Source organism: Pleurodeles waltl, chromosome 6 (genome assembly GCF_031143425.1).
Source record: "Pleurodeles waltl isolate 20211129_DDA chromosome 6, aPleWal1.hap1.20221129, whole genome shotgun sequence".
NCBI classification, from domain to species: domain Eukaryota; kingdom Metazoa; phylum Chordata; class Amphibia; order Caudata; family Salamandridae; genus Pleurodeles; species Pleurodeles waltl.
This window is the reverse complement of record NC_090445.1, coordinates 453,340,990-453,354,743: the sequence shown is the minus strand read 5'-3', so window position 1 is coordinate 453,354,743 and position 13,754 is coordinate 453,340,990. Positions and strand designations below refer to the sequence as shown.

The 13,754-nt window shown below is 44.7% G+C and overlaps 1 protein-coding gene across 2 annotated transcripts in view; it reads right to left on the bottom strand.

The window, feature by feature from the left end:
- Positions 1-3,842: 3,842 nt before the first annotated feature.
- SRGAP2 (SLIT-ROBO Rho GTPase activating protein 2) overlaps positions 3,843-13,754 on the bottom strand; it is a 488,054-nt gene continuing 478,142 nt past the window's right edge. For both annotated transcript variants that reach the window (XM_069238579.1, XM_069238580.1), the window contains one exon: positions 3,843-8,491. In XM_069238579.1, the coding sequence (XP_069094680.1) occupies positions 8,114-8,491 (378 nt within the window). In that variant the 3' untranslated portion in view covers positions 3,843-8,113. The remainder of the gene's footprint in view (positions 8,492-13,754) is intronic.

Genomic DNA, 13,754 nt, shown 5'->3' with positions numbered 1-13,754 from the left:
CGCCTACAGGAGGTTGTTCCACCTCCCAAAATACACCTACCATTCACTGCCTCGCCTGGAGTTTTGCTTGCGCGGGCAAGACTTTGAATGCGAGGATGCATTCCTTAAATATTAAGCCATACAACAAGCCAAGTCAGATACTTTGAAAAAGGGTTCTATAAGTGATTAAGATCCCGACCAACCCATTGTCTTCATATTTTAGAAAGGCAGCCTTGGACCTAGATGCTAACATGGGAACACTGGTGCTTCACCATTCCTTACTCAAGTATAAAGTAAATTCTGAGGAAACAGGTAGTATTTGTTTACAGGAAGGCAGGTTATGCAACAGGGCATACCATCACATTTGCTGCCCCAATTATAAAATTATATGGGGAAACAAGATTGCAATCGTATTTAAAAACAGCACAAAGCAAGGAGACTAGAAATTAACTCATGGTCTTTCCAATCTAGATGTTTCACACCGATTGCACATTAGCATCTGGCAGCAGTCCCTGTAGATTCTACAAGTACAGGAGAGACTTCATGCTTCACCTGCTATGCTGCTACCCATAGTTTTGAAGTGCACGCTGCACTTTATTCAAGGTTCCGATTGATTGTGGTCTCTACCTGTAATGACGCACTGGAATTCTGTATGACCACCACAACTCCCATGTACATGGCATGTTTTTGTAAATTTGTCAATACATTTTCCACTGCCATCAGGCAGTGAAGAGCCCAAACACCCTAATTATTGTCACTGCGGCAGGGAGGCAATTTTATGTTTATACTATTTTACTTTTAGTGTTCTCTTGGCATGGAATCGCTTTATATAGACGCCCACTATTTTGGGAGTCCTCTTATTGGTTTTGTTATTCTTACCGATTTACTGGGACTAACTGTATCAATTTTAATTCATTGACAGAACGTATTTACCGATTCACTTTCTTATATGTGGACATCTTTTTGCTTTGGTGGTGGAATTTTTGGGGGGTGATGGATGGATGGATGGATGAATGTATGTATAGACTCCCAAGTGTTTCTTCTGATATCTATATAGGTTCATAGATATACTATGTACAGACTATTTTAAGGGATAATCTCTTATTCAGAGCATCTGTTGCAGTACTGCAAAGCGGAGCTTGGGAATCAGTATAATTCGCAATATCCTGGCAATCTTTTAACAAAGATACTTGAATGCTTCTGAACAGACCTAAGTGGATCCAAAGCACTCACCATGGGGTATCATTGGTCAACATAGGGCTCACTGGTAACTAAAATCTAAGGTAGGATTTCGAATTTGCTACCGATTGTTTTTAAGCAAATTGATATGGACTGGTGCACACAGGTAAACTGTGCAAGTGAAGTGGCTGTGCGTGCAGCCATGTTCAGCAGTGTTGCTAATCACCCACCCTCTTCACGGCAGCTGGCGCGAGTACAGGCATGTGGTTGCTGCTCTAGGCCCGATGAACAGAATGGGAAGCAGTCAGACAGAGGTGTGTGGGTTGATGAACTGAAACCTGCCTTTGATCTTGCCAGTGCAGAAAATGACAGAGGCAGAAGCGAGTGGCCTGGACATGTCAGAGGCTGCAAATGCAAGGACAGTGTAGGTTTAATCAATGGCAAAGACCGGAAGGACATGGGTGTCCTCAGAATTTTTGGGGGGGAGGGGGGCGGGGAGGGTGGAGAATGAAGCAGTCCGTGGCATCCCGGTCTGTTTTTGGCGGGGGTTGCGGACATACTAGTGTAGGCAGCATAACACTGTCAGCCGTAGCGTTACACTGCACTGTGAGCCTGCACACAGGGCTGTACCTAAACCCAGGGGGAGGTTGGGGGGGGGGGGGGGTAAGCCCCTCCCCCTTGCAGGCGCCTATGCGGAAGGAGCTGGGTTCTCAGTACAGAACATTACTGCAAGGCTTCCAAAGCTCCGAGGCGAAGACCAGCTAAGACACCGCACAGAAGGAACAGTAAGAGCACAGCCAAAGTGAGGAGAAATTTTGATTTTGGCAAAGGCGTCAACAAAAAACGGGCACAAGCTGCTACCCAGGGTTAACAAGGTGCCCGTCTGCAGCAGTGCTCATTATCAAATGTACAGAGGCTGAAATGTAAACAGAGTAGAAACTAGCACCTAAAGGGGATACCTAAAATCATGCCTGAAGAATAGAGTTAAATTTTAAAGCATTTTTCTACATTAAAATCAAACACATGGTCACTTGCAGAGCCATATTTATGACTACCACTTATATTTTCACATGCAACTAGCAGCGTTCTAATAATTATTTTCATAATCTAGAAAATGTCGTGCAGCAAGGGTGTCCGGGATGGAACTGCATCGACTCATTGCTGCTACTCTTCATGCCCACAGGAGGAAGGTTCAAGCAGGGGCGGCTACTCCGCTGAAGTGGAGGAGCGTCGCCCCACTGCTTTGAGCAGAAAAAATAAAATGTTAATAACAGAACGTTATTATCATTTTATTTTTAGCTAAGGCAGCAGGATAACGTGGGCGGGCTGGGCTGGAAGGAGGAGTGCTTTGTGCACCGTAAGTGTGCATGTCTGTTTGGCTGACCCAACAAGGCATTCCTCCACCTGACTGTATTTCACAGCCGAGAGGAGAAAGTGCATAGGGTGCAACTCCCTCTGTGAGCTCCGAAGCAGGGCACTCACACTAATCACGGTGCTCATGCTGGTGACAGCAGCATTGTGATTGGCTGAGAAAAATCTGGAAATCAGTGTGCTTTCGGACGAGGACAGAGAAGACGAACGAGTCTGACCTCAACAGGAGATGGTTTTTCGCATCCTGGCCTCGGCACCCCCATTCAGTGGCAGGTGCCACTGGGTTAAAGCCCTTGTTGCTCTCTATCTTGGGGGGTACCTTCAAGACGATTCTGCTGTAGGAGCACGGCACAGGGGACAGCGCTGAGGGCCCAACTCTCACTGCAGGATAAGAAGTGAGCAGAGCTAGTGTGTGTCTGCTGAGAAACTTGGCGGGGTGCAGAAACCACTCAGCTACCTTACAAGAACAGGAACTTGTGAGCCACAGCTTCCAACCTGATCTCTGCAACAAATGTAAGAACCCTCTAAACTCATTTAGTAGAAATAAAACATGTGACCTGCAGACTACATGAGATGTACTGCACAACACATTGCCACCTGAGACATTCTACCCGTGTTGGAAGCTAAACCTCAGTGGATGCATACAGATTTCAGCAGAGTGCACATTAACACCGTAAACTATCTCATTAATTGATACACTTAAGAAATAGTTTTTGGATTCCTAAATTAACTAATATTTCTGCTCTGGAAATACAGGAGTAATTTGCATGTCAAAAGTTTAATATTCTTCGTATTTACAGCACCACCCAACAGCAAGATTGAGATTAAACACCACACACACATTCCCGCTCCCCCCCTCAGGGACTATTGACAGAGGCATTTTTGAGTATACAAAAACATACGCCTGTGGTACTTCTTTTTTTTTTTTTTTTTTTAAACATACTCTCAAATGCATTAGTGAACTGCCCCAAAATGTCCAACTCACTATTAATAAAAGTGAAAACAGGGCACAGTCCTGTATATCTGAACTAACTTTATATGAATATTTCCTTTTCCTAAGGTAATAGGGTTAATTCAAACAGGCGTGTAAGAGTACGTAAAAGAACTACAAAAGCACGATTTTACATTCTCCAAAATACATTTGTGAATAATCCCCTTCACCAATAGACGATTGTATTTGTAAATACTAAAAAAAAAAAAAAAAAAAAAAAAAGGCAATGATTGACCTTTAAAAAAATAACAAGCTTGTAAGCGTTTAGGAAGCAGTAGTTACGATTAGACCAAAAGTACAATGTGAAAAAAGACCAGACAGAAAAACCTAAAAACTTTTTTTTATTTTGAAATTTGCGTGCTTTGAGTTCTTCCAGTCCAACATTCGTCAGATTTTGGATTGTACAAAGCATTTCCCAAGCATACATACACGAATCCAGTTATGAACAGATTACTTATTTTCCTTTAAGAATATACCATTGCATTGTACAAATACATTACATTACATACAAGTCAAACATCTTGAAGTTCAAACTCCTGTTCCCCAAGAAAGATCTCTTACTCATGACATACGAAATAAACACGCACACACACAACTCTTTACACACGCTGGTCCTTTGATCTTCGTTTCCCCAAACACGTTCTGTTCCATATTATATGGAATTCAGTCAGTTAAAAAAATGACGGAAGAGGGAGAGTGCGCCAGAGACCTTTCGCAGCTGTATAATTTTGCCCTTAATTTGTTACACGGTTCAAACCTAAATCCGTAACATGACAAACTGTTGATACCACCAATGTGCCAGAAAACAGAAACGCACATTTTCTTATAGCCTTGTGAGAAGATACTGGATTCTAGCCCCAGTCTATTCAAGGTGACTTAGGTGGCTTCGCTCTCCTATAACGCCTAGGATATGCATTATTTCCAGTTGATTACAAGAACATCCACTAATTAGAGTTCTAGGGTTAATAGTAACTTTTTTCTTTAGATGTAGTGTGTAAAGGAAGCTGGATGGATAAGAGCTGTGAAATGAAAGGATGCCAAGCTCACCTACTCTAGAACACGCAGGGTGTCATAACTGGGGAATCGAGCTCTGGGTACCGAGCACAAAATATTTAATGCACTAAGTGGCCGGACCTGAACATGGCAGAATTTCAAGCACTAACTTAAGCTTCTCTTGGGCAGATAAGTGAATGACGAAAGGATGATGGCAATAGTTTCAGGAAAAATGTAAACAGGAAAAAATAGGATGTTCTGCTTTAATGTATTATTATTACGCCTGGCCATTGCTCTCTCTGAAGGCCTGATAACACTTACTATACAGTCTCTGGACAGTGCAGAGGTGGTGACTGCAAGTAGGAAGAAAACACACCCACCCAGACCCTGTACACGACTTGTGACACAAATTACAAAGACATGTCCCTGGATCAGCCTGGAACAAAAGAAAGTCATTTCGGTGGTGCGCAGGTTACGTTTTTCTTTAGCTGGTTTACCCCGTTCTAATTTCACATTTTTATGGAATTGTGTGTTATGGTGCTAGAGAGAAGATTCACATCTTGACAAACCGCCGGTCACTGTTGGCTGACTATCATGCAGGTCGGTCTTTCAGGTTTGAGACAGGACTTTCTGTGATGGCATACCATGGCAGGTTTGCGCTTAAACAGGTCATCACCCAAGTCACATGGATATGCGTAATGGCAAATAGTTAATGAAACAATAAAAGCGCTCAGTGACTGGTCCCAGCAAGAAAAACAGATCCGGACTAGAAAATCCCAGCTTCTCCCCCCCACCCCCAACCCCCACCTCCACTCAAAGAGCAGATGACTTCCTAAAGGGTTTCCTCACTGCAGTGTTAGGAATGTAAAACATAAAATATGTTTTCTCCCACCTCACTGAAGACATAAGTTGAATTTACAGTGCAGGGTGAAACGCAAACAAAAAAATGTTAGATTCCACAAAGCTAAAACTTCTCAGACAGTCTTTGCGTGTCAACAGTTCCCTTTAGTACAGGTACTGTAGTAGTCAACTGAATAAAGTGGCCATGTGTAGACACAGCGTCTGCCACAAAACAGAAGTGCATCATCACAGCCTGCTTTACACTCTTCTGACCCACTCAACAGTGACACGCCTTTTTGGACAGCAGATGTAGGCTATGTTTCGAATTCAAAATAGCACCCACGTTTCGAAAGATTCAAAATGGTGGCATAATGGATGCTGCCAGAAAACTGTCCTTTGTAAAATTATAAAATAAAAATAAAAAAAATCAATAAAAATGAAAAACAAGTGCTAAACAGCATTTTAAAACGCATTTCATTACTTTATCGTAAAATACTGATGTAACCAGATATATATTTTTCCAGATCTTTTACTTTTTTTTTTTATGATTCTGCAAAAATTAAGAATTTGCTGCGCTCCTCTTCCCACGAAAATGTCCCTGTTACAAGAGAATAAAGTAACAGAAAAAAATACAAATATTGCAAACATTGTTTTCCCCTTCACAAAAAAAGAAAACACACAATTATTACCCGGCTGCCTTCCATTTGGAATACACTAGAATACATCGAGTGGTTTAGTGATACATAGGTAAGTCCTAAGATCTCATCACCAAAAACTAACTTGTATACGTAAATATTAATTTTCCCAGTTTAAGCCTGAGCAAAAACACAGTGATTTCCAGGTTCTGACCAGGTTCCTTTTCTTACAAAAGCTCCGGAGGTAGAAAGCATGAGCCCCGAATGGTGGGGAAACTAAACCCCACCACAAGGAAGTAGGGAGACGCAAGCTGATCTGTCTTTAGGGCTTGGCCTTTAGGACACCACATACCATCAGAGCAGACAATCGCAGCAGCCCGTATCTGCAGTAGACACATGACACAGAATCAGGAAGAAAACGGCCCTTCCAGACTCTTCCTCAGTGAGGATACACAACATTGCTTGGAGAAGAATCGACTCTTGAATATCTGAGGGAAGTTATTTCACTGTTTGGGGGACAGTCATGTGGGAAGAAAAAAACTTTTGGTTTCTCAGATGGTTCCTCTATTACGAATCTGCCAAATATCTAAAAACGTGTTTAAATAATTCACTGAATAGTATCCCCCCAAGCAGGATGGCATGTGATTACTTAGGCTGGCATACAAGTTTCTTGTGCACCCAATGAGGGTGGTGGAGCAACAATACAGATCATTCCAATGACTGAAGTAATGGAAGTTGATGGATTGACCCTCACTGAACTTCCACTCTTTACAATTCCTGCAGTGTTGCTGAAAAGGTCAGAGTTTTGAAATCATTATTATTATATATATATATGTGTATAGGCACAAAAACAAAAAAACAGATTAGCATGGAGAATTTAGCTTCAACAGGTTGGCAGGATGACCCTTTCCAGATTGTACAAGTCCTTTCCTCTCTTATCCAACAACTCCCCACCAAAGTCTCCCAATGTAAACCCTCCAATGACTCAATGTGGGGAGATCCTCAAATTAGGTAGCTGGCAAGAGCAGATGACTCGGTACCCTGACCACTTGTCCACCCTGCATTTGGGAAATTCTCCATCATTATTGTGAGAAATCAGTATTCTGTAACTAGCCCACTATCCCGACCCCTCCCCCCAAAAAAATAAAAATCCCAACTAATGGACAGGAATCATTAGGATACAGGATTTTGTCAACTCTAAAGAACATTAGGGAAGAGCCTTTCTACAACAAAGATACATTTCCTCACAAAAGAACATTCTTTTAAGGTTTATTAAATGCTATACGTCCTTTCTGAATGTAATGGTAAAGTCTGTGACTAAATTAAGCTTGACAGGCTTCGGGGGTGCTGCTCAATGCCAGTACAATTCAATCAGATTTTCCAACAAACACTACTACCATTTCTGTTTCCACAGACAGTAGGAGAGTTGTTTCATTCAATAAAGGCATCCAGTCTGAATGACACTTTACCAGTGGTGCAAATGACATGGTGTTGTAGGCATCTAAGTTATTTATTGATATTATTTAGGATGAAATTGGGTTTTAATGAATGGTGATGTGCAACTGAGAACTGCAGTAGTCCCTGAAATCCACAGCCATTTCATCCTCCATCTTTAAAAACCAGCTGAGCAGTAGTCTGACAGACGCCCCTGTGTCGTCCCACACCCTGGTGCCAGTGATGCTTTTGCTGATCTCCATCCCGCCCTCGCCGCTCCTAGATTCTGTCAACAGGACACATGGTCTGTGCACCTGGTTAACTCGTGGCTCATAGATTGTGGATATTTGTTGGAAAAATATGCGTCTCGGGATTCCGCTTACGTCTTCATCTTTTTTCACAATTGCAAATGAAACAAGTAGCCTTTTGTTATCCTTCCAGCACGTGGCATCCACCAGCGGCGCTGCACCCCCAAAAACAGTAGATTAAATATTTGTTTTTCCGCACTATGGGGTTTCCCCTTGATGCCCACTAAGTTAGGTGCAACAGTAGAAAAGCCCCATCGGATCACACTGGAAAAGTACTTCCTGCCTGGGGCGGACACACCTAAGTAATTGCTTTAAATATGAGCGAGGCTCGCTCTTCGTGAGTGGCACTAGTGAGGTCTGTCCTGAAGCGCTGGCCGCCATTATCAGACACTGCAGGATTTGTCCGTCGGAGATGCCGAGGGGCTGACAGAAGAGTTCGGGCCGCTGGTTTTTGGGAAGACGGAAGGCTTGGGCCTGGTGGCTGGGGGCCTGAGAGGCGCAGGGACCTTGCCGGATTTGCCGGGCCGGAAGGAGCAGGGGATCTCGCCGGCGGTGCTCGCGCTCCGCTGGAAGGGGGGCTCTGAGTCTTTGAGCAGCTGGGAGTGCAGGGGGCTGCAAGGCTCGGAGCTGGGCGTGGCGGCTGCAGCGTTCTTCAGGGGCTCCAGTGTATCCAAGACGACATCCGGCGCATGATTGGCACTGCTGTGCCTTTCCAACTCCCTCAGCTCGTGCAAGGCAGAATTCATCGTCGCTTCAATATCCTGAAAAGAAACAGGAACATGATTTAGCCAAGAAAAGCAAATGATTCCAATTAATTTCAAATATACCTTGCATTTTGTTCTGAAATGAAAATTGTAAATGTTCTCATACAAATCACATTCGAATTACTCTTCATTTCCTTCCTTTTTCATTGAATACTGAATACAGTCAGAATATTCCAAGGGCTTAGGGATAGTGTGGAAAAGAACACAAAAATAAGAGGATTTTTTTTCTTGACACGACTACCTGTACTTTACGATAAATCTGTACCATTAATGAGCAACTTAATAGGTTAAAATATACCCTAGAAAAATGTGCAGAATGCTTCATGTTGGAAGGTGCACGTGACATGAATGTCAATTAGTGCTAGACACGGGTCTGAGGTGACACGAAGTAACAGCAAACCCAAGTAATAATCAGGAGGAGTCTATTTACAATCTGTAGTTTCCACTTTAAGCACTTTTGATAGCCCGTCAGCCGCAAACAGAATACTACTGGGGGGTGGGGGGGGGGGGGGGGGGGGGGGGAAGGCTGAGTAATGCCACTTCTGCCACTTCCAATGGGGCTGGACTTCCGGTTATATAATAACACTGCACGCTAAACAATATTCCCTTGCATTTCTTATATCCAAGGGACGTGACTTACAAGTTTACAGGGAGCATGCATGATGCGTCAGCTGGAAGCTCACTGCCTCCTGTCACCCCCCCCAAACCCAAACATCCACTCAGCAGTCTCAAAAACTCATTTGCTATGTCAATGACACATATTTTTCTATTCAGATTGACTGCAACTCACAGAATTTGTTCTCCAGCAGACGCAGAATCTTCCTGTTTCTTTTTTTATTTTTTTTCTAACAACCGCACATTTTAGGCGTCTACCTAGCACCTAGGAGGGACCCTGAGCGACTTTAACTGAGTGGAGCTTTAGACCCAGAGCCTGATTACAAAAACTAACCTGCGAAAAATGTCTTACAGACTGCTTAATTTCACACACATAACAGCACAACAATCACTGGCAGCGGACAACAGTAGTGGAGCCCCCGCAGTCCTAGGTAGCTCTTACAAGAATGGACATATTTTTCAGTTCCTGTTCTGCAGACAATCGTCAGTTGTACAAAATGAAATCCCCCCTCTAAAAATATAGCCACGTTGCACGACCTCTCAGCCACCTCTGCACAGGAGACCTGCTGTGAAAACAAGTGCTCAGCACGGGGGAGCTTAGGAAAACTGGTACAAGAATCTTGATGAGTGAGTTAAATGGACAGGAGCAACTGGGAAATATCTGTTGCATAATTTCACACTGCCTGTTCTCAAGAACAGTATAGTACTGAGGTGCATTGTAGATCTGTGTGTGGGGCATTCTGTGTAATGGAATGACAGTAAGCACTAGACAAGGGGCTTCGCTGGTGTTCCAAGTTCTGGAAAGCACAAGCGATGGGGTTCGGAACGCAGATGCACTGACAGATCTTATATTGGAATAACGACTCGTGATGAGGAAACAAAGTGCACTAGCAGGGCTGCATGTGGACCCTAGTACTGAAACTGCAAGAGGTGCTGCAGGCAAGGTTCAGACTCCGAATGCACCTGCCTAGGGAGCCATCCGCCAGGGAACCAGTTTGTGGCCAAAAGCATCAAATATGGCCCAACTACCAGTTTGTTAAGGGCACCACTAATCCTAGCACCATTCCTTGGTTCAATAGAGGTTGTTATGATGCTACATGAGAAGCTGGGCCACAGCAGGTCGTAATGGAGGGGCTCTGGCATAGCTGGGTTTTTTAAGCCTATAAGGTTGGTTAACTCGGTTGCAGATGTACCGTCCTTTGGCTTTTGCCTGTTCCCATTTAAGTTGTCTCCTGTCTCGAACATGCTTCACATGGTGCTGAGTAAAAGAAAACTAAGATGCCAAATTTAAGGCCTGGTCTGGTCCAGAAGCACCCTCTGTCTTTGCTTTTTACCCTCTTTGGAAGGAAACTGGTATAAAGAGGCAATCAGGTGGGTAGCAGCAATGAGTCCCCAGGCCTTGCATACATGTTTGAGCAATGTGGAGTCTTTCCATGTTCGATACCCCTGTTTTCAGGATGTGGGCAGAAAAATAAGACCACTTCTGGTGTGCAAGTCCGAGGAAGTGTTTGCAAATCCTGCTCTGCACTCCCTGAAATGCTACAGCCAAAACTTTCATAATCAGCAGTGTACCTGTTTGGAGATGGGTCCTGTGTCCATCTCCCACACCAACAAATGGACCACTGGCTAAGTACATAAGGCACTTTCTGATCTCATCTTGCCCTACAAAGCATATCTGGGTGTGCGCCTCGTAATCTGGAACATGGTAGCTGGGACCTAGGTAGGACAAAGCTCTTATTGACAGACCGCTGGTCTACCAGGTGGAGTGCTGTCTTGAGTGACAGAAGCACCTCTAGCACGAGGAGCGAGCCCGAGTCCAGGGCTGTCTCACTTTCCAGCCAGAAAATGGGGACACTGCTTGAGCAGGAAACGTGGTAGTGAAGTAGACATGCCACAGCACTGGAGAGAACTTCAAACACTATACAACACAAGTGCAGGTGAGCAGTCCCTGGCAGGGTCACACTTCCAAAAACCAAAGTCAGGAACCTTGTGTTCACCTCAGAAGAGTTTCCTAGACTCAAACTTCACCACCAGCTGCTGTCACCAGGCGACAGTGTCCTGGGGCTGACACGTCTTGGTAGTCTGTGAGGGGGTCTAGTGCCGTCTACAATACTCCTGGATCCTGACAAACCAATTGCCCCCCTTTCAGATGCTCTATGTTCCTTTGGTACTTCAGCCTGTAAAGTGTCTAAAATAAGAAGCAAATCCGTAGGGGACAACTGGGCATAATCATTTTTCCACTATGATCAGCGGTTCGCACAACATTAGACTTTCAAGTTTCCCCATCAGTTCTTGCCATTCCCAGCCACTGGATCTCCAGACCAATGACATGCTTCAACTGAAAAACACACCTCTTGCGTTATATCCTAATGGTTACTGTTTAATATTCCTATAGGAGGCCAAACGCCTAGACACTTAGAGTCCTGGCTTCTCCTCTCAAGAAGAGTATACGGCCCCTGGCAGGAGAGAACTAGTGCCAAGCACTGAGACCCAATACCTGCTAGACCGTGAAAGCAGTGGCCCGTGCTTGTCTAGTGCATAACGACGGACATGAATATACCTGGGTACCAGTACTGAGGCAGGAGGAGGCGCTGAGGGCTTGCACTGAGGTGCATCGGCAGAGCTGTGGCTGAATACTACTTCTAAAGGAGAAGCAGTGCTCGAGATAGTACTGAAGTACAGTACAGAATGCCTACACAGCTCTACATTCAATGCCAATATAACAACTTTTGAGATTAAATGCTGTTTTTGTGGCCTTTATTCGCTCCAGTACCCCGTTTCAGTGAATGATGTCTGAAGCTCGCCTGCGAGTGAGTCTGGGGCGGGCGGGGGAGCAGTCAGTAACCGTACACTGCTCGAAACCTCCCTCACTGGTCCCAGAGGATGGAGTTGGCTCGGGCCACTTTTAGCAGAAACACTATAAGCTGAAACTGACTGCGCTAAATAATGCATCACTACTAAATCCTGCTGCGAGAACAATACGCCTGTGTCTGTCCAGGTCTGAGTCTGGCACGAAGGTAGCCAGGATCAAAGACACTCAGCTGCTGAAAGAAGAGCACACTTTCCAAGCAGATTTAGCCATAGCTGTCTGCTGGCAGTAGGTGTGTAAGTTGAGTCTAAGAGCTGAAATTGGGCACTAAAAGGGCTGTTTGTGGCCTCCGAACAGCACAAGAAGGGGTTGTCAGAGCTGCATAACTGCAAGGAGGCTGAGAGGGGGAATGTACATAGGTGCAAGGGGTGCTGCAGGTAGAACAGCACTACCCGGTCTCGCAGGAGCAGTAGAGGGGTGCAGGCACAGGGAAGACCACTGGAAGAGCTGTACACAAACACAGCGAGGAGCGCTGACAAGCATTAAGGGACTGTAAAATGGTGTAAATAATGCAGAGGAGGACAGAGAGCAGCATCAGCAGCACCTGGTGAAGGTGTGGAATGAATACAGTCGGGAGGTATCAACAGGGTGCAGGACAGCACCGACCGGTCTTGTTAAAGCTCTAACATGCACATGGAAAGCTGCAGGACAGCAGAAACCGGTGTGTTTGCAGCTGTACCCAGGGTACAGGGAGAGCTTCATGACAGCCCATCTTAGAGTTTATATTGTGAAGCGAGTGATCCAAGACAGCACAGACTTGCCTTCTTAGAGTTGAACAGGGGCGCTAGGGCCATACAGGTTACCGCCATACAGTCATTGCTGTATAACCATTCAAGTCCTGCATCACCTAAGCAAAGATCTTCGAACCTTCACTGATCAGCTGCTAACTTCGGGGAGGGGGGGGGGGGGGGGTTGTAGTTTTAATAGCAGGGGCTACAAATATGCAAAGATTGTGCAGTGACTTCCCAAAATAACATTCATCTAAGCTCTGTCATAATGGAAGCTTGACACGTGACCCAATCCCTCTCCACCAAGGAAACAAGACGCAGTATGGTGACTGTATGTTAACTGTTATGTGATGATGCAGCCAAAACTTCCCAACCCACACGGGTTCGGATGACCTGGCCTAAGACAAGGCAGGTATATGTGGCCCTGGGATGCTTACGGTGGCTAGTCAAGAAAATCCTGAATGCCATCAGCACAGATTCAGCTGCCACTGAAAATGAACTAAACTTGCATTTCCTGCCCCAGGCTACCATGTTATCAATCAAAAGCATGACACCCAAGTGTTCTCAACTTAGAAACACTAAGCCCAAATAACTATGTCCATGTAATGCATGGATTGGGCTTCTCCGCGTGCTGCAGGTAGTATCCGACATGCAACACGGTGAGTGGACTTCTGTTCGTCAAGAATGGACATACTAGACCTGTCCTATGAATTTCTTTGCAGTTTCACAAGAAGACTTTGTTGTCCATGCAAGTTCTTGCCACCCCCACTTGTGATGCTTTTCTCTGTCGACTCTGAGTAGTGACCATCTCTGATGGTGCCTTCTATAACAATATAGAATTACTGGCCACCAGGGGATGCCCTTGTTGAGTCAGAGCCAGCCATTCTCAATCTTCTATTTTTTTTCATAAGACATTCATTTTTCAGTTTTGGGAGAGTATATATGGGATTGCATTTTTAATCCCCATTCCAAGTAGCACCCTATTACATAGCCTCCCAAAGTGCCAAACCACATTTGAGCAGAACTGCCAACATTATACTCATTAAAT